At 38.8% G+C, this 24,091-nt stretch overlaps 1 protein-coding gene across 1 annotated transcript; it reads right to left on the bottom strand.

The window, feature by feature from the left end:
- Window positions 1-16,564: 16,564 nt before the first annotated feature.
- On the bottom strand, window positions 16,565-22,909 carry LOC122016450 (probable cellulose synthase A catalytic subunit 5 [UDP-forming]). The gene is made up of 14 exons (XM_042573751.1): window positions 22,202-22,909; window positions 21,912-22,107; window positions 21,418-21,623; window positions 21,241-21,343; window positions 20,971-21,145; window positions 20,613-20,879; window positions 20,191-20,536; window positions 19,978-20,115; window positions 19,736-19,861; window positions 19,438-19,650; window positions 19,050-19,329; window positions 18,257-18,453; window positions 17,819-18,169; window positions 16,565-17,730 (listed from the first exon to the last, which is right to left on the bottom strand). Exons 1-14 carry the CDS (start codon window positions 22,280-22,282, stop codon window positions 17,146-17,148), a joined length of 3,264 nt encoding a protein of 1,087 aa, XP_042429685.1. The 5' UTR covers window positions 22,283-22,909; the 3' UTR covers window positions 16,565-17,145.
- Window positions 22,910-24,091: the final 1,182 nt, after the last annotated feature.

Here is a 24,091-nt window from a genome sequence, read left to right as displayed (position 1 = left end):
AATGATATCTTCAAGGTGCACAAGGATTTCATAATCATCGTCAAATAAACCATGCTCGCAAATCATTGATATATTTGTTTCATCATTTAGAGCATGCTTACAATACCAATACAGTAGATGCAATGACCTTGGCACACTTGATGAAATAATTGGGTTATTTCTTTGGGCAACACTTCTTTTCCTTTGAGGATTCTAAAAAAAATTTACAAATGCACACATGTTAGGGGCAACACTAATCTTTGTTGGACAATTTAACTATAAATATAATATGACATTTACCTCAACTTGCATAACTACCAAGTTAGCCGGCCATCCCACATGTGTTCGTATAGCATCACCAATTGTATCACATTGATTTGGAATTGGCAATGGCAAATGTGCTAATTCATCCACAGCTTTATCAATGGAGACACGCATACAATTAATGGGTAATGGAACACCATGAAGTAATTTACCAACCGCATTGACATGAACAATTGTACCATAGGCAACAATATTGCTCTTAAAACCCAATGTCAATGCAACCGGTTTACCCTAGAAGATAAGTAATCATGTTATAAATTGATGCAATTCATAGTTTCAATAATACTAAGTAATATAACGACAACTAAATATATACCTGGAAGAAATCATCATTGTTCAAAATTTGCATATCATCATCATCCAAAGTTTCAATATTTGGGGCACACTTTTCAATTTTAATATTTTCGTCACTCATGGGATGCAACTTTACTGAGCAACTACCTTTTTCATCAGTATCTAAGTCGCATGCACCCTTTCTGAACATTGCTTCAAGTTTCTGTATGGGTTCATCTTGATTTGATATGCGTGAATTTTGTTCCAAGATGCGTGCATTTTGTTCTGAGATTAATATCTTTGCCTCCATCAACTCCTTTTGCTGAACGATAAACTGCTCATCGACAAGATGTTTCTTCACTATGCTGCCAACATTAAAATAGAATGTTTGAGTGACATGGCCTCCAACACCCCTCACACGCCCAGAATGCTCCTCAGATGAAAGTGCTTCTGAAAGGATATCTGTGTTTGCCTCTGCTAATTGCAACTTACCCTCTCGTTTTTGTTGCACATAATCATCCTGCCATGCAAAAGAAAACAAAATAATTACTGGTACAGAATAAATTACTGGTACATAACATCATTTTTGATGAAGAAACGAATTTGATGCAGATGCATATTTTGATGCAGAAGCAGATGCAGATTTTGATGAAACGATTTTGATGTAGATGCAGATGCAGATTTTGATGAAACGATTTTGATGTAGATGCAGATTTTGATGCAGAAGCAGATGCAGATTATGATGCTATTCTGGGTGTGAAACGATTCTGTAATAAAAAGAATATTGTATCCAAACTATTGCTGAAAATAAGCAGATGCAGATTCATGTTTAAAGATCCCAATTTTATTATACAACAATTGTTTTTTTTCTGCAATGATGTAGCGTAAATAAATGTAACAATAAATTATTGTTGCGACAAGAAAGCACAGAGGCATAATAAAAACCATAAAGGCATAATAGATTTAGTAGGAAAGACGCATAATGAGCTTGCTTACAATCTTTTCTATTGCCATTTTCAAATCATCGCCTTCAAATTGACCCTTCTTATTCATTCGTCCTTTCTTCCAAATAATCGCTCGATTAATCTCTTCATCATCACATAATTCATCTCCCTACAATCAAAATGTATAATATAAACAACTTTATAAATCACATTAATAGATTTAGTAGAAATAAAATATAGGCAGATTATAGATCATATTTACCGAATTAAGTAGAAATACTTACTATTTCTGTAGCAAAACGTGCATAACCTTTACGGGCAAGCCGATGTGGGTATACATTCTGCTTTCTTCTCTTCTTTTGCTCATCACTTACTTTCTAGTTAATTGAACATTCCTCATATACCAGCTTTAAAACTAAAACAGTGGCTTGTGATCAACTTAATTGAAAATAGGAAATTAAAATTCTTACCTTGAAGTCGTCAGACATGCGACTGATTACAAATGCACTCCAATCATCTCGTGTAATACCATAACCACTTGGTGGTTCTTTCAACTCCTTCGGTTTAGCAAGCTTGCTAACAATAAAATTATGAGTGAGGAGAGCTTTATATTGCCGCCACTTATTATTTACCGAATTCAAACACCCCTTTTTCCAGCTAGGGTCAACATTGTAACTCAACTATAAAAAATATTAACCCCTCACATTAAATAGATCATAAACATACAAAAGGTAATTAAAATTATCAAAACAAATTTAACTTACATTAACTGATTCCCATATTAAATCCTTAACACCACTTGGAACTTGCTTCCATGATTTGTAACTTATCCTAACCTTTTCCCGAGCGAGAATGTCAATATAACTTTGCATTTCACTAGCAAAGTCTCCTATTGGTTGTCCAAATTTATTGAATTTTATATCCTTTCTAATTCCGTGGACCCTTTGCCTAACCAGCTTATCCAAACGAGTGCGACCTCTTGAAGTTCTTGTTGTTTCGGTCTCTTGAGATTCCATTACTGTACCAGAATTTCTAAAATTTGTAGAATTGGCCATATTAACTTCTTTGGTCCTTATAGTATTTCCTTGTACCTGAATTCCATTTCTTGTACTCTTTTTTCCACGAGATGCCATAGTTTCTACAAAGTAATGAGATGATACAATTCCAGAATCTTGTAAAGTTCTCCAATGATGCAGTTCCTGCATTATGCATTGACAACTTGTTAGCCATTCATAAAATTACACTATGCAATGCATTGGTAAATAAAGTACAGTAGTCTTCCATTTGCATCATACATCAATGTCATTCAAAATGCTACTTATACAAGAATCATAATACAAATAAACAAATGAACTTCATTTACAACTAATGAACAATAGTCAAAAGACTGAAAACCTGCTAGTTGATGTCATGTAGGATTGCACTTATTTATTATCAACCCAAGTCCCATCACAATCTTCACGACTACATGGTGGTTCTTTCTCATCTATTTCATCAACATCCATTGATAGAAACCCTCTTGTAAAACATTGGTAGTGGATTACATCATTTTCCAACTCATCATCATTTATATATTCAATGTTCTCCCTGTTAGGTGTTGCAAGTACAACATGCCATGTAGGATCTTGAGGATCTTCAATGTAAAATACTTGCTTTGCTTGACTGGCCAATATAAAAGGGTCAGATTTGAATCCAATTCTCTTGAGATTTATCAGCGTGAAATCAAGATCATCAAATTTAATACCATTATTATTCTCAACCCAGTTACATTTAAACATTGGGACTTGAAACTTTTGGTAATCAAGTTCCCATATTTCTTGAATGACTCCATAAAAAATCATGTCTGACACAATCGGATTTTTGTCCTTTGAACTAGCAACTTGCATTGTCTTTGCGACTAAGCTTACTCCGGAGTTTTGAACAACATCGTATATCATCACGCTCTTTTGTATGATAAGTAACCCCATCAATCAAATAACTAGAGTACTTTAACACTTGATTGCTAGGTCCGCGCGCTATCCACTTCAATCTTTCTGATATTTGACTAGTGGAATGACCAACTGCACTTGCAACCTATATTTCACAATATCATAAAATATGAACTTAGCTTTGAAAAAACCTATATTTCAAACCTTATGAAACTTACACGATCACGTAACCAGTTAATAAATGTTCGGTTATGCTCATCTTGTAGCCACCTTTTAGACTTAGCCTTATGAGAAAATTTTGCGTTCAAAAATGTCATGTGCTCCCTGATGAAATGATTAGGGATAAGTTAACCAATTGAATATAAGAAAAGTGCAAGAAAGTATTAATAAGTTAGAGAAATTACTCGATATAAGGATCAACATCATCATCATTTTCTAATACATAATGATGTGCTTGATGCAACTCATCATGACTAGTGGAGTGAATTACTGAACCAGATAGAGGCTTTATGAGTTGTACTCTTCGATGCCTTGATGGGATCCCAATTGTATGCACACTAGACAAGTAGTCTGAGCAAAATTCCACAGCCTCTTCCGCAATATAACTTTCGGCTATACACCCTTCAGGTCGATTACGATTTCGCACATAGCCTTTCAAGATCTTCATGAATCTTTCAAATGGGTACATATGCCTATACCATACCGGTCCACACAATTTCACCTCCCGCACAAGATGAACAGTTAAATGAATCATTATATCAAAAAAAGATGGGGAAAAATATTTTTCAAGTAAACACAATAGCATCACAATCTCTCTTTGCAAATCATCCAACTTTGAGACATCTATCACTTTATTATATAGTACATTGAAAAAGCCACACAACCGAATGATAGTATCTCTAACATGTTTAGGCAAGACACCACGGATAGCCACTGGAAGCAATTGTTGCATCAAAGTGTGATAGTCATGTGACTTAAGGCCAACAAGTTTCAAGTCCTTCATCGACGTACATAAGGTTTTTAACATTGGATGAGTAACCTGTTGGGACCTTTATTCCTAACAAAGAATTGCAAAATTTTCTTTTCTCAGCCTTACTTAGTGTAAAACACGCTGCTGGCAAATATGTTTTATTCTCCCCCATCTTTGGTGTCAAATCAGTTCTCACATTCATCTCCATAAGGTCTAGTCTTGCTGCTACTCCATCCTTTGTTTTTCCTGGAATGTCAAGTAACGTACCAATGAGACTTTCACAAATATTTTTTTCAATGTGCATCACATCAAGAACATGTCGAACATGTAGATGTTTCAAATACTCAAGTTCAAAAAATATAGATTTCTTTTTCCAACATGATTTTTCATCAACATCCTTTAACTGAAGCTTCCCACTCAATTTTCCCAAACGATAATTAATACTTTCAACTCTTTTTAATACTTCATGGCCAGTTAATGGTTTTGGTGCGAGGTTAAACTCTTGATTCCCATTAAATGCTTTCTTTTGCCTTCGATAAGGATGACTTCTAGGAAGAAACCTTCTATGGCCAGTATATGACATTTTTCTACTATGCTTTAACCTTGTTGAATATGTTTCTTCACCGCATATTGGACATGCATGATATCCTTTCACAACACAACCTGACATGTTCCCATATGCAGGAAAATCATTGATTGTTCATAGTAAAACAGCTCTAAGCAAGAAATTTTCCTCTCGATATGCATCATATGTATCAACACCTATATCCCATAAGCATTTTAGGTCATCAATTAGAGGTGCTAAATAGACATCAATATCATTCCCCGGTTGTTTGGGACCAGAAATCATCAAAGTGAGCATCATAAATTTTCTCTTCATACATAACCTTGGAGGAAGGTTGTAAGTGATCATAACAATTGGCCAACAACTATATGTAGAGCTCATTGAACTATGGGGATTAATCCCGTCTGCTGATATGGCCAATCTTAGATTTCTTGGCTTAGAAGCATAATCAGGCCAGTTGTGATCCACCAATTTCCAAGAGGGTGAATCAGCCGGATGACGCAAGTATCCATCACGAATTCTTTTATCAGCATGCCAAGTTAACTCCTTAGATATCTCCTTGTTCTTAAACCATCTTTGAAATCTTGGAATAGGTGGGAAGTACCAAAGGACTTTTGCTGGAACTCCTTCATTTATTGTATTTTTTTTACCCAACTTCCACCTTGACATCCCGCAAATAGGGCAATTGGAAAAATCCTCATACTCCTTCCGGTATAAGATACAATCATTAGGGCAAACATGAATTTTCACATAATTCATCCCTAATACAGATAAGCTTTTCTTTGCATCATACAAAGATAAAGGTAATTCATTGTTATCTGGAAGCATTTCCCCGATCAAACTAAGTATGTCAGTGAAACTTTTATTACTTCAACTATATTTTGCCTTCAAGTTATATAATTTGACAAGTGAAGATAACTTTGTAAATTTAGTACATCCTGGATATAAAGGTTTCTCAGCATCTTCAATTAGCTTATGGAATTGGTTTGGATTCTCAGCATAACTATCATATGCAGCATGTGCCATATCAATTGGTTTGTGTTCATCTTGGCCTACTTGATCATTCATTGAGTTCCTGATCTTAGATCTTTCGCCATGCCAAATCCATGTATGATATGTTAAATCCATACCATTACAACACAAATGTGCTCATATAGTGTCAACATCTTTCGTCTTTAGATTACCACATCTTGCACATGGGCAAGATATTGCATTCGGATCTATAGCGTTTTGCGTTGCAAAGTGCAAGAAAGACTCTACCCCAACCTCATAATCATGTGATAACCTATTCTTTGACATCCAATCTTTGTCCATTACTCGTACAACTAAGCAGCTAATAATGAGTCAAATCCTTCAAAACAATTGTAAGAATAACATTAAATTAGTAATGCTACGAACAACACAAAATTAATATAGTGAATTATGCTGGATTATATCTATTAAATTTCATTTAATTATTAAGGTAAATACAGCTAAATTAATAATAATTGTGACAACTATGAATCAGTTATTTTAAACATTAAGCATGTAGTAGAGATAAGAGAAGTATACTTTGAAGAGAGACAAGCTAGATGAATTGTAAAAGAAGAGACCAGGATAACATTAATTAGCAAAAAAAACTTCCAGTTGCAGATCATGCTTGTATGGATTGACAAGTTAATAAAAAAATACAATGAAAGCAAACTTTTGGTAGAGTACATTTGTTGTTTATACCTGTATAAAAATGTTAACACTTCTTAGCACACAAACACAAACAATATAAACCCTTATAAGAAGATGAAAAAAATACTATAAACCCTTCTAAGAAGATGAAAGAGTTTTTCCAGTCATACCTGAGTTATATAAGTGTAACTGTGGATTCACCCCTTTGAAAAGGGAACGAAGGCGGCTTGTTCAGATGTTCAGCGGGAGAGGATTAGTCTGAGAGGATTTCGAAGGAGAGGTTCAAGGAGAGGGGTTCGCCGGAGATGTTCAGCGAGAAAGGTTTAGGCAGAGAGGAGTTTTGAGGAGAGGGGTTCGTGCAAAGGGGTGGAAGGCAAAAACGTGTGAGGAGTGGAGGAGATTGTGTGAGGAGATCGGGAAGAGGAGATTTTGTGAGGAGAGGGAACGTGAAGAGATCGCGTGATGAGGAGAGGAGAAAGACACCGTAGGCTAGGGTTCCCGAAGACTAAGGGGAGGGAAAACACGCGCCAAGAAATTTCACCGTGTCTGGTATCCTCTAAAAAATGCGCTAAACAACAACGGTTTTAAAAAACCGTTGTAAAATGCGTTGTTGATTAGAAAATAATTCGCTCAACGACAACGATTTTTACAAAACTGTTGTCTTTTGTTTTTTTTTTAAAGCTCAAAGACAACGATTTTTGACAAAACCGTTGTCTTTTATCAAATTAACAACAGTTCCTTCGAAAACCGTTGTCTTTATAGTGTTGTCTTTTAACATATTTGTTGTAGTGCGAAATAAGGCTCACCCGAACCCAATTTCGACCTTCTCGAGCAACCTTCCACTCCGACTTCTCGTCCCTCGAAAACGCCGCGCGCTTTCTTCTTGTTCGCCTGCGCACTCTTCCGCAGCACCTCGTCCCTCGGACGCACTGAGCCCGTCGACTCTCTCCTGTGCCGTCCTTCTCGCTAGCTACATTTTTTGCTCGACTTCTTGTGTTCCTAAGCTCCTGCACGCTTAAACACAAGATTAAAACACCACAGAACCTAACTTAACTTGGTTGATCACATCAAAACAACCTTGGGGTTCCAACAATACATGTCTTATTTGCTAAATTGAGCTATATTCTTTGCTTTTGTTTATGTAGTACTCTTAATGTCTGCTAATTTGAACAACATCCTCGTGATTAGTTGGCACAAATTTTGGACAATGGAAAGAGTATATTACAATACTATTGGGATGCATGGATCTGAACTATGCCTTTAGGCATGATCACCCTGCACTTTTAACTGATGATTCGACTGCAGATCAAAAGGTGAACTTTGACAAGTGGGAGCGATCTAATTGCATGAGTCTGATGATCATGAGAATGTCAATACCAGAATCATTAAGGGGTTCGATAACTAAGAAGGAGGATGCTAAAACCTTCCTTAAGGAATTAGAGGACTGATTTGCCTCAAACGAAAAGGTCGAGATTACTACACTTCTCACGAAGTTAGTGTCCATGCAGTACACAGGGAAGGGGGTAACATTAGGGAGTACATCATGGAGATGTCTAACCTAGTTACAAGGCTTAAGACATTAAAGTTAGACATGTCTGAAAATGTCCTTGTGAGCCTCATCTTGATTTCTCTAGCTACACAGTTCACTCCTTTTAAGATTAGTTATAATACTCAAAATAAGAAATGAACACTAATGAGCTTATAGCTCAGTGTGTATAGGAAGAAGAGAGATTAAGAGGTGACACATCTCAAAGTGCTCACTATACATCCTCATCTCAATATTCGAATAAGAAAAAGAAGGATAATGGTAAAAGTAAGGGTAAATAACTTACAGTGACTGGGGCTTCAAGGCATAAAGTGCAAAAGCAACAAGATTCAGACACAACTTGTTTCTTTTGTAAAAAGAAAGACCATCTGAAGAAGGATTGCCTTAGATACGTCAACTGGCGTGCTAAGAAAGGTATACTTCACAATTTTGTTAGTTTAGAAGTCAACCTAGCTACTGTACCTAATAACACTTGATGGATAGATACTAGTGCAACTACTCACATAAGTGTAAATATGCAGGGTTGCCTCACCAGCCAAATGCTAATTGATGCTGAAAGATTCATCTATACCAGAATGGATAAGAAGGCAAAAGTAAAGGCAATAGGTATCTTTAGAGTTTGTTTGGGGAACAATGTACTTTTGAATTTGGAAAATACTTTTGTAGTGTCATTTTTTAAATGGAACTTAATTTCTATTTCATGTTTGGACAAATCCGGATACACTTGTTCATTTGGAAATGAAAATTTTAGTATTTTTCAAAATTCTATCTTGTTCGGTACTAGCTCCTTGATTGACAAGCTATATAGATTAGACACTGAAACTCATATGGATAATTTTGTAATGCATAGTATAGGTGTGAAGCATGGTATGACAAATGAGAATTCATCCATGTTGTGACATAGGCGTTTAGGGTATATCTCTAAACAACACCTAGAAAGGTTAATGTCACTAGGAATTCTCAATTCTCTTGATATGTCATATTTTGGAATCTGCATTGAGTGTATCAAGGGAAAAACAACTAACAAAAGTAATAAGGGTTCAAAGCGGAGTAATGGAGTCTTAGAGCTTATACATACGGATATATGTGGATCATTCCCTAAGGCTTCTTGGAATGGTCAATCATACTTTATAAGCTTTATAGATGATTATTCCCGATATGAATAATTGTACCTTATTTATGAGAAATCGCAATCCCTAGACATGTTCAAAACCTTCAAAGCCAAAGTTGAAAATTAACTTGGTAAGAAGATTAAGGTTGTAAGATTAGACCGTGATGGTGAATACTATGGTAGATCTGACAGATCGGGCGAACAACGTTCTGGGCTATTTACAGATTACCTTACTGAGGGCGGTATCATGGTGTAATACACCATGCCTAGGACACCTCAGTAAAATAGTATAACAGAGTGACAAAACTGAACCCTCAAGGACATGGTGAGAAGTATGATTATATTTTCTTCCCTACCAGAGTCTTTGTGGGGTGAAGCACTTAAGACTGCAGTTTACCTACTCAACAGAGTTCCTAGTAAGGCAGTAACAAAAACCTTATACAAGTTGTGGACAGGTAGAATGTCTAGTCTTAGGCATCTACATGTCTGGGATTGTCCAACTGAAGCTAGGCCCTATAGGCCTAACGAAAGGAAATTGGAGTCAAGAACCGTTAGTTATCATTTTGTAGGATACTCTGAAAACTCAAAAGGTTTTAAGTTCTATAACCCCTTGAGTATATCCTTTTTCGAGACAGGTAATGTCAAATTTATTGAGAACGGTGGGAATGATAAAGCTAGGGAAATATCATTTGAGGAGAATATTAATGATCCTAATATGGTAACTATTGATGCAGCTAATAATGAAATGGTTGTCGTTCCATATATAGTTGAAGATGCGCAGTCAGAAGGGGTAGTTGACCATGATATTTTCATGTAAGTGCCACTAAGAAGATCTATTACAGAGAGGAGATCCACGATGTCTCGTGATTATGTTTATCTCCAAGAGCATGAGTTTGACATTGGGTTGGAAGATGATCTCACATCTTTCCAAGAAGTCAAACAATGTCCTCATCCAGAAAAATGGATCAATGCCATGAAGGAGGAGATGAAGTCTATGGCAGACAACGACATTTGGGAACTTGTAGAATTGCCTGAAGGTGTGAAATCCGTTAGTTGTAAATGAATATTTAAAATCAAACTGGATTCACATGGAAATGTCGAAAAGTATAAGGCATGCCTAGTCGCCAAGGGATTCACTCAAAAGGAGGACATTGATTACAAGGAGACTTTTCGCCAGTTTTGACGAAAGACTCCTTTAGGGTAATTATGACATTTGTAGCTCATTATGACCTAGAGCTATACCAAATGGATGTTAAGATTGTGTTTCTTAATGAAAACATTCAAGAAACTATATATATGGTGTAACCGAAGAACTTTGAGTCAGATGACTCAAAGCACCTAATATGTAAATTAAGAAAGCCCATTTATAGTTTAAAGCAGACGTCTCGTCAATGGTACCGGAAGTTTGATCATGTGGTTTCTTCATATGGTTTCAAGGAGAATTCAGTTAATCAATATTTGTACATTAAGTTCAGTGGGAGCAAATTCATTATATTTTTTCTTTATGTGGATAATATATTGCTTGCAAGCAATGATATGAGTCTGCTGCTAGAAACAAAGTCATTTCTATCCGATGAATTTGAAATGAAGGATCTTGGTAAAGCATCTTTTGTCTTAGGCATACAGATTGTTCATGATTGTTTGAGGTACACTCTTGGACTATCACAAAAGGCTTATATAGAAAAGGTGTTCATTCGGTATGGCATGTAGAATTGTGCTCCCGGCGACACTCCAGTGGCAAAGGGTGATAAACTTAGCTTGCAACAATATCCATATCATGAGCTTGAGATCAAGGAAATGCAACAATTCCCCTATACATCAGCAGTAGAGAGTTTGATGTATGCTCAGGTATGTACACGTCCGGATCTTGCGTACATTGTGGGGATGTTGGGCAGATATTTGAGTAATCATATACCAGCGCATTAGAAAGTCGTAAAGAGGGTTATGTTGTATTTGTAAAGAACGAAGGATTACATGCTCACTTATCGGAGATCGAGTCATTTGGAGATCATTGGATATTCAGATTCTGATTTTGTTGGATGTTTGGATAGCAGGAGGTCCACCTCAAGTTATATCTTCATGTTGGCGGAAGGAGCAATATCATGGAAAAGCCTTAAACGGATGCTAATAGTCACTTCTACTATGGAGGCAAAGTTCATAGCCTGCTATGTGTTGGGGTTGCAAGGTTGCAAACATAGTCCCATATTGGAAACACATGGGAAAGATCATGAGTTTATAAGTGAAAAGATATCTCCATTGGCAATGAGGCCTTTTGGGGAGAGCCCAAGAGCAAAGTCATGAGGGCCTAGGCCCAAAGTGGACAATATCATGCTATTGTGGAGATATCTAAATTCTTTTCGATCCTACAATTGGTATCAGAGCCCGGACTGCTAGAAGGTTTAATCGCCGACTGTGCACAAGAGCTATGGTCTGATTGAGTCATGTGGGTACAATATTGACCTCGAACAAAGAAAGTGGGGGCTCCTATGTTCGGATCAAGAGGACCAGACACCAGGCAGGAAGTCCTAGTTGCGACTAGGCAAGGAAGTCCTAGTAGGTCGGGTGGACCGAGGGGCAGGAAGACCTGGTGGGTTGAGGATCGGACGTGGGAAGCCTATGGTCCTTTGTTTGAGGGGGGGATTGTTGGGGTTGCAAGGTTGCAAACATAGTCTCATATTGGAAACACATGGGAAAGATCATGGGTTTATAAGAGAAAAGATATCTCCATTGGCAATGAGGCCTTTTGGGGAGAGCCCAAGAGCAAAGTCATGAGGGCCTAGGCCCAAAGTGGACAATATCATGCTATTGTGGAGATATCTAAATTCTTTTCGATCCTACACTATGAAGCTTCCAACCATGGAATATGGATGCAGAATCTTATCACAGGGTTACAAATGATTGAGGCATTAACAGGTCATTGAGGATCAACTATGATAACAAAGTTGCAGAATTATATTCCAAGAACAATCATAGTTCATCGAAATCTAAACACATCGACATAAAGTTTTTGGTGGTTAAAGAAAGAGTTCAGAATGGTCAAATAATGATAGAGCATATAAAGATAGATTCCATGTTAGTGGATCCACTTACCAAGGGTTTGTCACCCAAGGTATTTCATCAGCATGTGCTAAATATGGGGGTTCTTCTTTTTGATGAAGTACCCATTATGTAGGAATCTATATTTTGTGTGATGCTCTATGTTCATGAACATATATTCTTTAGCTCATTGTATATACTGCAGTTTTTCTATATGTGTGCATGTTTTTTTTACTTTTCTTTGATATATGGATATCATATTTACTATTACGATTTTACATTTGGTTGTTGTGAATATGATATAAACTCTATTTGGAGTCATAAAGTCAAGTCATAATTTACCACTGCAGTTTAGCATAAAGTTTTGGTAAATATGATTTGGACCCTGGTTTGGCCATAAAGAGGACTTATGGAGAATGAGCACTTATAGATCACATTTCGTGTCATTCTTATACTACACATCCACATTTGATCTATGTCGTTAATGATATTAGTACTGTGATTACTGTTGAGCCTTGTTACATTTATAGTAGTTATGACTTCTTTAGTCTTGTACTAATTAATTTAATAGATGAGATTGTTTAAAGGGGTATTTAACCCATAAAGTTTTGCATGTTGAGCTCAACTTAGGAGTTATGTGATGTATCAAGAATCAAGTATAGCCCAAATGGGAAATTGTAGGATTAAGTCCACATGGGTGGACCGTGGACTAGATCCAATTGAGTCCACATGGGTGAACTTAATCTCCATAAGGTTGAGCTTAATCTCCATAAGGTTGAGCTCACATTTGAGTAACACACACAACTAATTGCCATTAAAATGACTAAATCCAATTAAGTGATATAATGCTTTATTGCATATAAGGAGGGCTTGGATTAAATGGATGTGGATTCAATGTGTAGATCCAAAACTCGATTCATTAATATTGATGGGTTGTTAATGATGGATGAGCTTTAAGAAGGATAGTCCCTATAGGATGGATTTAGTATATAAAAGATGAGACTCATGAATTAGGACAGGTTCTAGAGTTTCTTCAATATCTTCTCTTACTCATTAAGAGAAAGCAAAGGATTGTCATCGCCCAGCCCAGATCTTCTGGACCGCAAAAAGCGGTCCAGGGGATGGTCCCTTGATCTGGATTGGTGGGGATGAATGGTCCCCATCTATTTTGCAATAGTAGAAACTCCAACGATAAGTAAGAAATATTGACCTTTGCAATGGATTTAGGACATTCATTCATATACTTTTGTTTGAATTTGTATTGAGCTTTAGAGATGGGTAGAAATTAAATCTTGTTATAAATACATCTTTTAGTTGCCACCATACCGGCCGGCCTTACCGGCCTCTGCCACCATCAACCTCAGCAGAGAGTACATGCACGCCGTTGGCACCGACTCCTACAAGGAGATATGGTACGTGATCCGACGCCGCCATTCGAGGGAGGAGGGAGGCGATTCGGAGGAGGCGGATGCGAATCAGTCCGCGGGAACGCCGTCGTCGGACGGCTTGATTGCGCGCGTCCTTCAGCCGAACCGGACATCCATCGAGGAAGCCTTTCGCGGCGCGCCACCCAATCGCCTCTCCCGCTTCGTTTCGGATTACTTCGACAGCAGCGAGAACACCTCCTTCTTCTGCCTGTCGCTCTGCTGCCTTCTCGATCGCGCTCGCTCCATTTATGCGCCAATTGGAGAGCTGATCGATATCCTCCCCTCCGCCGATGGCCATCGCGCCTGCCTGAGTGACGCCCAGTGCGATTGGGCCTTTGGTAAACTCTTTAGTTTCGTCCAGCATGATAATCCCTTCCCGATCCTTTTTTCTGGCGATGCTCAAAGAGCAGCTGGACCGCTGCCATTACAAGGCCCGTCGGAAGCGCCGGCTGGCGCACCGCCTCACCCGAGGAATTGGCGCGTGCTTGATCTTCTCTACGGTTGGCCTCGCCATCTCTGAGTTGGTTTTATCCACTACGGCGATAGCCGTGATCATGGCTGGTCCGTTCGTCCTTATCAACGGCTGCCTTCCTACGAGGGATCTGCAGGGAGGATCGAGGCGGCAGCTACGGGATTACATGGCCCAGCTCGACGCTGCCTCTCGTGGGACGTACGTGCTCAACAATGATCTAGAGACGATCGAACGCCTAGTTGCGAGATTGCACGCGAACGTGGAGAGTGATCGGGTGCTGGTGCGGCTGGGTTTGGATATCGGAGAGGACCAGCAGTATTCAGCCGAAGAGGTTGTGCGCCAGTTTCGAAGAAATCATCCCAGTTTCCACCACCAGCTCGAGGACATGGACATCCGTGATTTACCTCCTTCATATTTGACCTAGAAGAATTGATGGGGGAGCTGGGGCTAGCGAATCACCTGTTTTTTGCCACATAGAAGGAACATATTTGCTGCTTCTTAGCCTCTGCTAACAGTACCAGGTTACTTCTTCTCAGGCAAATTGAACGACAGGCACTAACCTCTTAAAATACACTTCTGGAATTCTTCATTCTTAAATTATGCGCAACATTCTTTTGCTCTGTCAGCTTGCCGGACGTCAGGTGAGGTCATTATTGCTTCCTTTCTATCAATCTTCTATTATAGTTCTGTTCAACCCTCTTCGGAATGGAGGCTTATGTACAATTGGGGAGGGTATTAAATTGCATCGTCCTGAAATATTAGTGTTATAACTAATGTTATATTTTTACTAATAGGTGAATGAATTTGCCTGCTGGTTGTATTCATTCTTTGTTGCTTCTTTCCAATCATCTCGAGTTTATTGCAGTAAGTTCAATTAGAAAACATTCTTGCTGCTGATTCAGTCATACCATCTTCACTGAGAGGGCTTGAAAAACAATTTTATATTTACTTTACTTATTTGGAAATGTTTCTAATGTCCACTTCTATTTACCAAGAGGCTTCTGAGTCGAGATTTATTGGGGAATTAGGATGGAGGAAATGTCGGTTGTTTTCTTGTTCGGAGATGAAATGTTTATGTTGTAGGAGTTTCCCTCTTGTTTTCCTTTTCTTTTAACAAAAGGAAAAGGTTTTTCCAATTAAACTTTTCTACACTTTCTCATATGCATTGATATGAGGATTGGTGAAGGTTTAATTCCACAAACTATAATTCTTTCAATTTGAACCCACCCTATTTGAATTATTCATGATACTCATCTATAAACTATGTTAACTGCACTCAAAAAGACAACCTTTCTTGAGATGAAATGTACCTCATACCCAAATTAACATCTGCAGTATCTTATTGCCATCCCTAGGCTTGCTATCGGTGCAGAAGTAGCTAAGCTTGCAAAGAGGCAAGATATTGGTGCTTGTTCAAGCCCCTGTTTAGGTGATAGTTGCAAAGGGGGGAGGTACCCTTTTTGGCTGTGGACACGTGTGTTATGAACATTGATTTTTCTTTTATTCACTTATAAGACTGTGTATAATAATAGATCAGTCTTTAAAATTCCGTATTAACGGGAGTACTGGACGAATTTGAATAAGTGCACCTTGATTTATAGACTACTGCAATGTTATTGGAAGATTTTAAGTCAAAATGCCAAATTTCATGTGCCGTTTGTCTTGGATAATGAATCCATGTTATGAGCTGAGTCTGAGTTTGTTCACTAAACTATCAATGAGCTCTAATGGCTTTCCTAATCAAAGTGACATGTAAACTAGGGTTAAAGTTTGTTTACTAGAAGGGAAGGACTCTTTTTAAGTTTTATGAGTCAATAAATCCATGATTTAAATTTTGAACAGTTTGACTAATGTTACAGTGGAAACTTGGATATCACTATAATTATTGTATATGAAATATGAATATAACTCATGTATTTACACTCCAAAACAAATAATTAATTAATTTTGGAAATTAGAGGCTTCGAATAAGTGTTAGTCAATGTTTAACATATTGATAAACTATTAAATTGTTTGTACCGCTAACCACTGCATTCCCATTCATCCTTAAAAGGGCAAAGAATTAAAAGGACAACCTAGATTTATCAATTCTGAGAATACCCTTATTTTCAGTGTTGTTATATGAGCTACGACTAATAGCTGTTAAATGTAAAAAATTAATTGTTTTATTTTAGTCAAAATTACTATACACAATGAACTATTATATCAAAAATGTTCTTTCAAAATTATTTAAATTTTATCAAAATCGTTTTAAATAATTATAAAAGCTATTAAATTACTAAAGTCATACGTCGAGAGACAAGAACAAGATTCATCGAGCACATGGCTGAAGCACAAACAAACCTGCAATTTATGGGCTATAAAAGTGCAAAATACAGAAGGTAATCCCTCTGAGGGTTTAACATACGAGTACACAAGTTTCTTTGGGATAGCTACAAATGATGATGAAGGTGTAATTAAATAAAATACATACTATAAATCTTTTCTCTTTATATCGTTCTGTATCTCCATAAATAAATAATTCCCCCAAAAAAGAGGTAATAAAATCAACCAACAGAATGTTTGATGAACCTCCACCACGACGGAATCAGGGAAGGCATGCCTTATTGTGAAGAATTGATGTACAGATTAACTGAAATGAAGCTTGAAGAAGATGGCCCTTCTCTTGCCATTCGTCAGAGCTGAACTTGCAATTGCATGCTGTTCTTACACAAACAAACAGCTTCACCGATTCTGTGATACGAGTTTGTAGCTAGAGTAGAGAACAAAACGAGGAAAAAAGGAGCACACTGTCTTCCTATCGATGAACGACTGAAGAAACTGTTGTGTATCAGTGTGGATGTCCTGTAATATGATGCCAACGAGTGAACCGTAATCTAGGAACATTCTGATAGGGGGTCTCTCATGCTCAGTTGCAGTCTAGTCCACACTCCTCCAGAAGAGGGCCATCTGATTTTGGCAAGAATGGATCAATTCGTACCCAGAGCAACGAGAAAATTGATGCAAGGAGGATGGACCAGACGATGACGATTGTTGGTGTCCGGTTCTGGCGCCCAACGAGACCTTTGAGGAAAGGATATAGATGGACGATCACCCAGAAGGAGAAGAAGAGCTTCCCAAATAATGGCCCCCATGATTCATACCCATTGTTTATTGCATTAGAGACACCCGCTACGACGCCAATGAAGTTCACAATAAGCAAAGTTGTGGGAGGGATGAGCAGTGTGGTCCACTTGAACGTGTACAACTCGGAGAACTCTTCGTCATCACCGGCCTTTGATGTCACAGTGAAATTGGTGTCTATACCGGCAAGAACCTTTAGAAGCCCCTGAAACACAGCAAAGAGATGCGAGGAAACACCTCCAATAACCCAAAACTGTTCATTTCTCCACCAGTCATCAATGCCAACACCACTCCATCTCATTTCAAGGATACCCGTCGCGAAGATACAAATGAAAAGTGACAAGAACCAAAGACTCGCTACATTAGAGAGCTGCAATTTAGAACATACATTTGTAAGCCTCGGTAAAAAATTCAAATGTAAACAACAAAAAAAAGGGAAACAATAAGGGCAAACCTACTTCTGGAGTGATAAATTTTCCGGTGAGCAAGCAAACAGCAGGCAAGGTACAGTATGCCAACAGAGGAATCGAGGTCCAGGGATAGATAGTAGCATTGATATACGACATCCTTTCCAGCCATTTGAGCCCGCTTCCATATCCATACCATAGAGGGCAGTGCTTGCTCAAGAAAATTTCAACAGAACCAAGAGCCCACCTAAGAACCTGGTGAAGACGATCTGAAAGATTAAGAGGAGCAGAACCTTTGAATGCGGGTCTTGACGGTACACAATAGATAGACCTCCAACCATGGCAATGCATCTTGAAACCAGTCAATATATCTTCTGTCACTGAACCATAGATCCATCCAATCTGCAGCAAGGAAAAAAAAAAGTAGAGAAAACTAAGAAAGATGTCTTGACTTTAAACTATAAAAATATTCAAGACGAGATGAAGCACCTCTTTTCCCCAATCTGTCTTGTCTTCGTAACCACAGCCAATAACATGGATAGCTTCCTTCAACAAAGAAGCTGGAGTAGCACCTTTCGGTGTTCCACCGTTCTCTAGGAGAGTGGATGCAACAAACACAGGAGACTGCCCAAATTTCTTTTCTAACTTCTGCTCAGCTGTCATATTGTGTTTTTCAATCCCATTGCCTGTTAATAGATGAAATATTAGCATATGGATGTTCATAAAAAGAATATAGATATAACAACAACAATCAAGCTTTTAGTCCAAGAAGTGGCTATATGATTTCTCCTACAAGATTAGGCTCGATATAACAATAACAATCAAGCTTTTCGCCCACATTTACATGAATTTTGTCCTATTTTATTGTTATTAACCAAATCTTCTTTGGTCTCCTTCCTCTACTAATGTGGGTATTTGTCATGTTCTCACATTGCCTAAGTGCCAATACGCTGGGAATCACTCTTGAAAAGATGCAATTGAAGAAATGTCTGAGTTCTTTAAGAACTACATTCTCTCCTATTGCATGCCTCTCAATCATGTCTATGACCACTTGGTTACCAGAACTAGGAGATACTATAATATGTACCCGAAGATTGCTAAATGTAAAATTATGATATAATGTACTTAAAGGTCACGGGTTCGAATCTTGGAAACAGACTCTTGCAAAAAGCAGGGTAAAGCTGTGTATAATGGATCCTTCTTCAGGACCCCGCATAACGGGAGCTTCGTGCACTGGGATGTCCTTTTGTATTTAAAGAAATCGATTGCATAGACATCATACCTTTAGCACCTTCTTCGACACCTTCAAGAGCATATGCTGGTCCTCCAGCAATCTCAGCACTTTTCGAACCAGACCTTTTCTTTTCCTGCTTACTTTTTGCGGCCTTCTTCTTCCTGCTGCCAGTGCAACAGCAGCACCATTTAGGCAAACAGTTGCAAGTCCTATTTGGAGGCTTCTTTTTCTTTGGAGCATCAGTTCCATATAGTGATTGTCTTCTAAAAGCGCATCCTGTGCCAACATAAATAGGTCCTTGAATCCCATCCAAACCTTTCATATTGATCTGCAGCATCATGTCTTTGTTTTAGTTCTCAAAGCATGTGAATACATAAACTTTTAGTTACAGATGTATGATGAATACTCAAAGGGAACTGCAGATGCCAACACTTACATCAAAAAACACAATGTTCCGATTAGCATATCGATCGTGTCGATCAATGCCATCGAACCTCTGGGGGAACTGCACATAGCACACTCTTTTTCCCACAAGTGGATCCATCATAAAACACATTGCTTCTCGTACTGCCTTGCAATTGTTGAAGTAATGATCACAATCGACATTCAGCAGATAAGGTGCATTTGTAAGTACAGCAGAGACTCGGACCTGCCAAATGCATTACAGGAAATGAGCAAACCTGCAGCGATTTCGATATTCAAGTAGGCACTCGAAAGAACAACTGGTTGCTTACCAAAGCATTCATGGCTCCAGCCTTTTTATGGTGATTGAAACCAGGTCTTTTTTCTCTTGAGACATAAACCAAGCGTGGAAGTTCATTCCCATCGACATCATGCCCACCACTTTGACCCAAGAAGACCTTAAAGATATACGATTGTCAGCAAAAAATGGAATTTGAATTTGCAAAACAGAGAAGCCTATTACCAACAACAACAAAAAGAAATAAGAAATGATAGAAGAAAGCACAAGATTTACCTGAATCATGCCTGGATGGTCACGGACATTGTTTCCAGGCCATGGTGTTCCATCCTGCATTGTCCACCCTTCTTCAGGTGCCTTTTGTGCTTTTGCAACCAGGGCATTTATTCGTACCTTAAATTCCTCATATTCTCTCTGAAAACAGAAGTAATTTCAGTAACACAAATTTTATACACACATTGCCAGTGATATTCATAGCTATTTTTGTACCTTCATTGCTCTTCTCTCCTTTACGAATGAAGGATGGACCTTATCCTTCAGATAATCGATCTTTTGTTGAAAATACCACTCAGGTGCACGAGGCTCTATATTGAATTTCTTACAAAATGGAACCCATTTCTTTGCAAACTCAGATGTTTCTGACAATGCTTCAAATGTCAGCATAGCGGCACCATCATCTGAGACATAGCAGGATACTTTTTCCACTGGGTAGTCCACAGCGAGGATCGAGAGAACAGTGTTTGCAGTGATTAAAGGGGGTTCCTTCATAGGATCGACTGTACTCACAAATACATCGATTGGAGCTAATTGAGAAGGTTGCCCTTCTTTTTCATACCTAAAAATATGAATGAACAATTAGGCACAAATTGACTATGCTAACAATGAGATTTCATGGTGACAGCATGAATCACCTTAACGATAATCTATCAAGATAAGTTTCCCTTTCTATTGGAAGCCACTTGGGAAACTGATCGAGAATCCAAGAAAGGGCAAACCAGATTTCACAGATGACTGATATGAGCCACAATGGATATGCATCTTTTGCAGGGTTTGTAACCCGGTAATGGAAGAAAAACCCAGCAACTACAAGTCGAATTAAGATGATCATTCTGTATGGATTTATTTTACTAGAAGGGATCGGTAGCTTTCGTGACAATGGTTGCCTAGCTTCATCCATTCTACAAAGATAAAATGAAGCAAACAATTTTAGGAAGTTTTTAGAATGTGATTCTCAAAGATTTTAGGAGTTTAGCAGGCATTGGAGCTTACAATGGTAAATCAGACTCATCATCATGATTATCCCATCCTTTATTGCCGCCATTGCTCCTCGTCATATGCAATTTCTCTTGCTTTTGCTTCCAACTCTCCATCCGCTCCTTCCATGCCACACTCCCATATCCATAAGCCGCAAGATCCTTCGAAGGGTCCATCGATCTAGGGTGCACTGTGATGAAATTGCTTTGTTAACAATTTAATTTGTACAAGAAGATCCGATGAGCTAGATATCATGCTAGAATATCCTAGAGGTAGTGCAAATACCTGGAAGATTGTGATCTGGAAAGGGCAGAGGATGAATCCTTTTCCCTCCACCACCCATGAAAGAAGGAACAAGGGCATGCTGCTCAGGAGGAATGTCATCGACCTGTATAACAAATATTGGAATTCATTCAACAGAACTGAAGTGTATAACCAGAGCAATGTCTGATTCGATGATACCATCTCTCCATTGGTGAGAAGTGGGACTTGGGGCATAGGATGAACCATATAAGGGTTGTTTATGTCACCATGTCGACCATAGCTCATGTGGCCATGCAACATGGCCTCCGCCATGTACTGTGAGTCATGGTCATCACCCCATTCAAATTCATGTTCAAGATCATCGACATCATCCTCTTCTTCATCTCCAGGCACACGAGGGCACCCTGAAAGTACAAGCGCACTGAATACAACAATCTGATGCAAGTAGGATTCAGATGGAGAGATATACGACTACAAGGGAATTAAAGGATGAAACCATAGTGGAATTCAATACAACAATGATCATCAACACTAGGGCTTAGTATTAGGACTTGGGGCCAGAGGCAGATATCTAGTGACAGGGAACTTTTCATGCGTTTGATATAATGTCAAATTAAAAGAGAAAAGTTCAGGTAGATCTGGAAAAAAAAAAGTAGCAGGGAGGAGAATTAGGGTTTTCTTTCTTTATTTACCTTTGAGCCGCTTGAACCTTGTTTTGCATTGAGGGCAGACTTGGTTTCCCTCCCGGCGTTCGTACTCATAGCAAATCCTGCAAATGGGGAACGCGCACTCATTGCAAGCGACGAAGAGATCGCCGTCGACGGTGAGGCCGACGTCGTCGCCACAGATCTGGCAGACCTGCCCGCTCAACTGTTGCAGCGGCCTCGGCTGCAAGCCAAAAATAAAAATAAATCGAACAAAAGTCAGATCTTTATGAAAGAAACCGATAAGTCAATTAAAAAGCAGCAGAAGCAGAAATTACCCCCGATTCCCCATCACGGCGGATGACAACGAGCTCGTTCCGGTTGTGCGACCCGGCGACCAGCCCGGCGCTCGCCTCCATGCGCCGGCAAGAGATATTACTTCAAATCACGGGATAGAAGCAAAAAAAAAGACGGCAACTTTATTCAAATCAAGGCTACTGCGGCGTCATTAGAGCACCATGGTCGCATCCCTATGCTTTTTTTCTCCAGGAAGACTCGGCACTCTCAGAGCCCGCAGCAGAGGAGGCGAAGCTGCTCTTTATCTCCTCTCTCTCCTTCTCGGATTCACACACTCAATCTCTGTCTTTCGCTAAAGCAATGTGATGCCAGCGAGACGCCTTCCAACCCAACCCTCTCCCCTTCTCTCAATCCCACCACTACTTATTATTCTTTGCTTCTTACTTGCACTGCACCAACCGGATCAGTAAAAACCATAAAGGAACAGGCGAACGGGGGGCAAAAAAGAAGATGACTTTGAAGTTGAAGAGGAAGAAACAAAGTAAAATAAAATAAAAAAACGGATCGATCAACGGCAATAAATAAATGGCGAGCGGAAGAACGACCGACACGGTGGCGAAGGCGACATCTGAGCTGTCTTGTGATCCAACACTGGAAGCCAACCAGGAAAGGCAGCTCGATCAATCGGCGACACCCAACACTGCAAACCAATGGATCGCTCCGATGTGGCAGCTTCCCTGATCGCCCGCCGAGTGCCCGATGTCGGTGTGGCCCGTGTATAACGCCGCCGTTCTTGCCAGGAAGCATCTGTTAACAGTGAAATGCAACGTTTAATAAATGCATAAAAATAACTTTTTTACGAAATAAAAAGGGGAAATTGGCGCGGACATTAAACGAATAATTGTAATGAAGCTGTTTCGAGGTGTCCGCCGACACAGCTGAGCTGGAAGCACGGAGCAAAGAACATGGCGCTGTCTTACAGGCGTTACAGCTAATGCATCGAAGTGTTGGTGGACTCAGGAAAGAGAGAAGAATGCGCCAGGGGACAAATAACTCTGGAAGGCATTTATCTTCAGGCTTGAATTTACTTTTTTTTTAAAAAAAAAATCCTTTTTTATCAATGTTTTATCGATATTTATGAAGATGAATAGCATCTTGATCTAATTCACAGGTGTAAATAATTGTTTTAAAAAAAATAGTATTTTTTTGTTAAACAAAAATACACTAGTTTGGTTCTATTGTACATTTTTCTAGTGCATGAACGTCAATTGTCATTCTCGGTCTTTACCAATTAATAATTAATTTTATTAAAAAAAAATACACTAATACAGTACGTTGTAAGTAGATTTATAGGTGGCGTGACGGTTAAAATCAAAATGAGATAATAAGTCAAACTTAAGATGAAGTGGTAGTCAGAATCAGAGAAACATGTCATTCTTACTAAGGCTTAGCCCTTCACTCACAGCACTAAAGTCTTCAATATGAATTCGGTCGACCAAAGAATTGATCGGATCCGAAGGACCTAGTGCTCTACTTATAGTGAGACATAACAGGTCAGCCCAAAGGCCAACTGGGCTTATCTAAATTTAGAGGACAACTCGGTATTTGTTAAGTCACACACCATATAATCAGTCGGCCCCTAACCTAGTCAGACTTAAAAAAACTTATCGCTACGCTCAATGTCAAGGCACAAGTTAAACCCGAACAATCGTAACGTCGATCAAGCATATGAGGTATGGGCATATAAGGTAATGTTCCCCACTGCTATAGTATAACTCAATATATAATTGTTCGACCCAATAGTCGGTCGGACCTATGGATCTTAGTTCATTTCTTATGTGTCAGTCTGCCTATATATAGATTTCCACTACTAATGAACTCAAAAATTCATCAGCTACCAATGAATCCTACTCAAGTTAATATAACCTAGC

Source organism: Zingiber officinale, chromosome 8B, assembly GCF_018446385.1.
Source record: "Zingiber officinale cultivar Zhangliang chromosome 8B, Zo_v1.1, whole genome shotgun sequence".
NCBI classification, from domain to species: Eukaryota; Viridiplantae; Streptophyta; class Magnoliopsida; order Zingiberales; family Zingiberaceae; genus Zingiber; species Zingiber officinale.
This window is presented reverse-complemented; position numbering and strand designations above follow the sequence as displayed.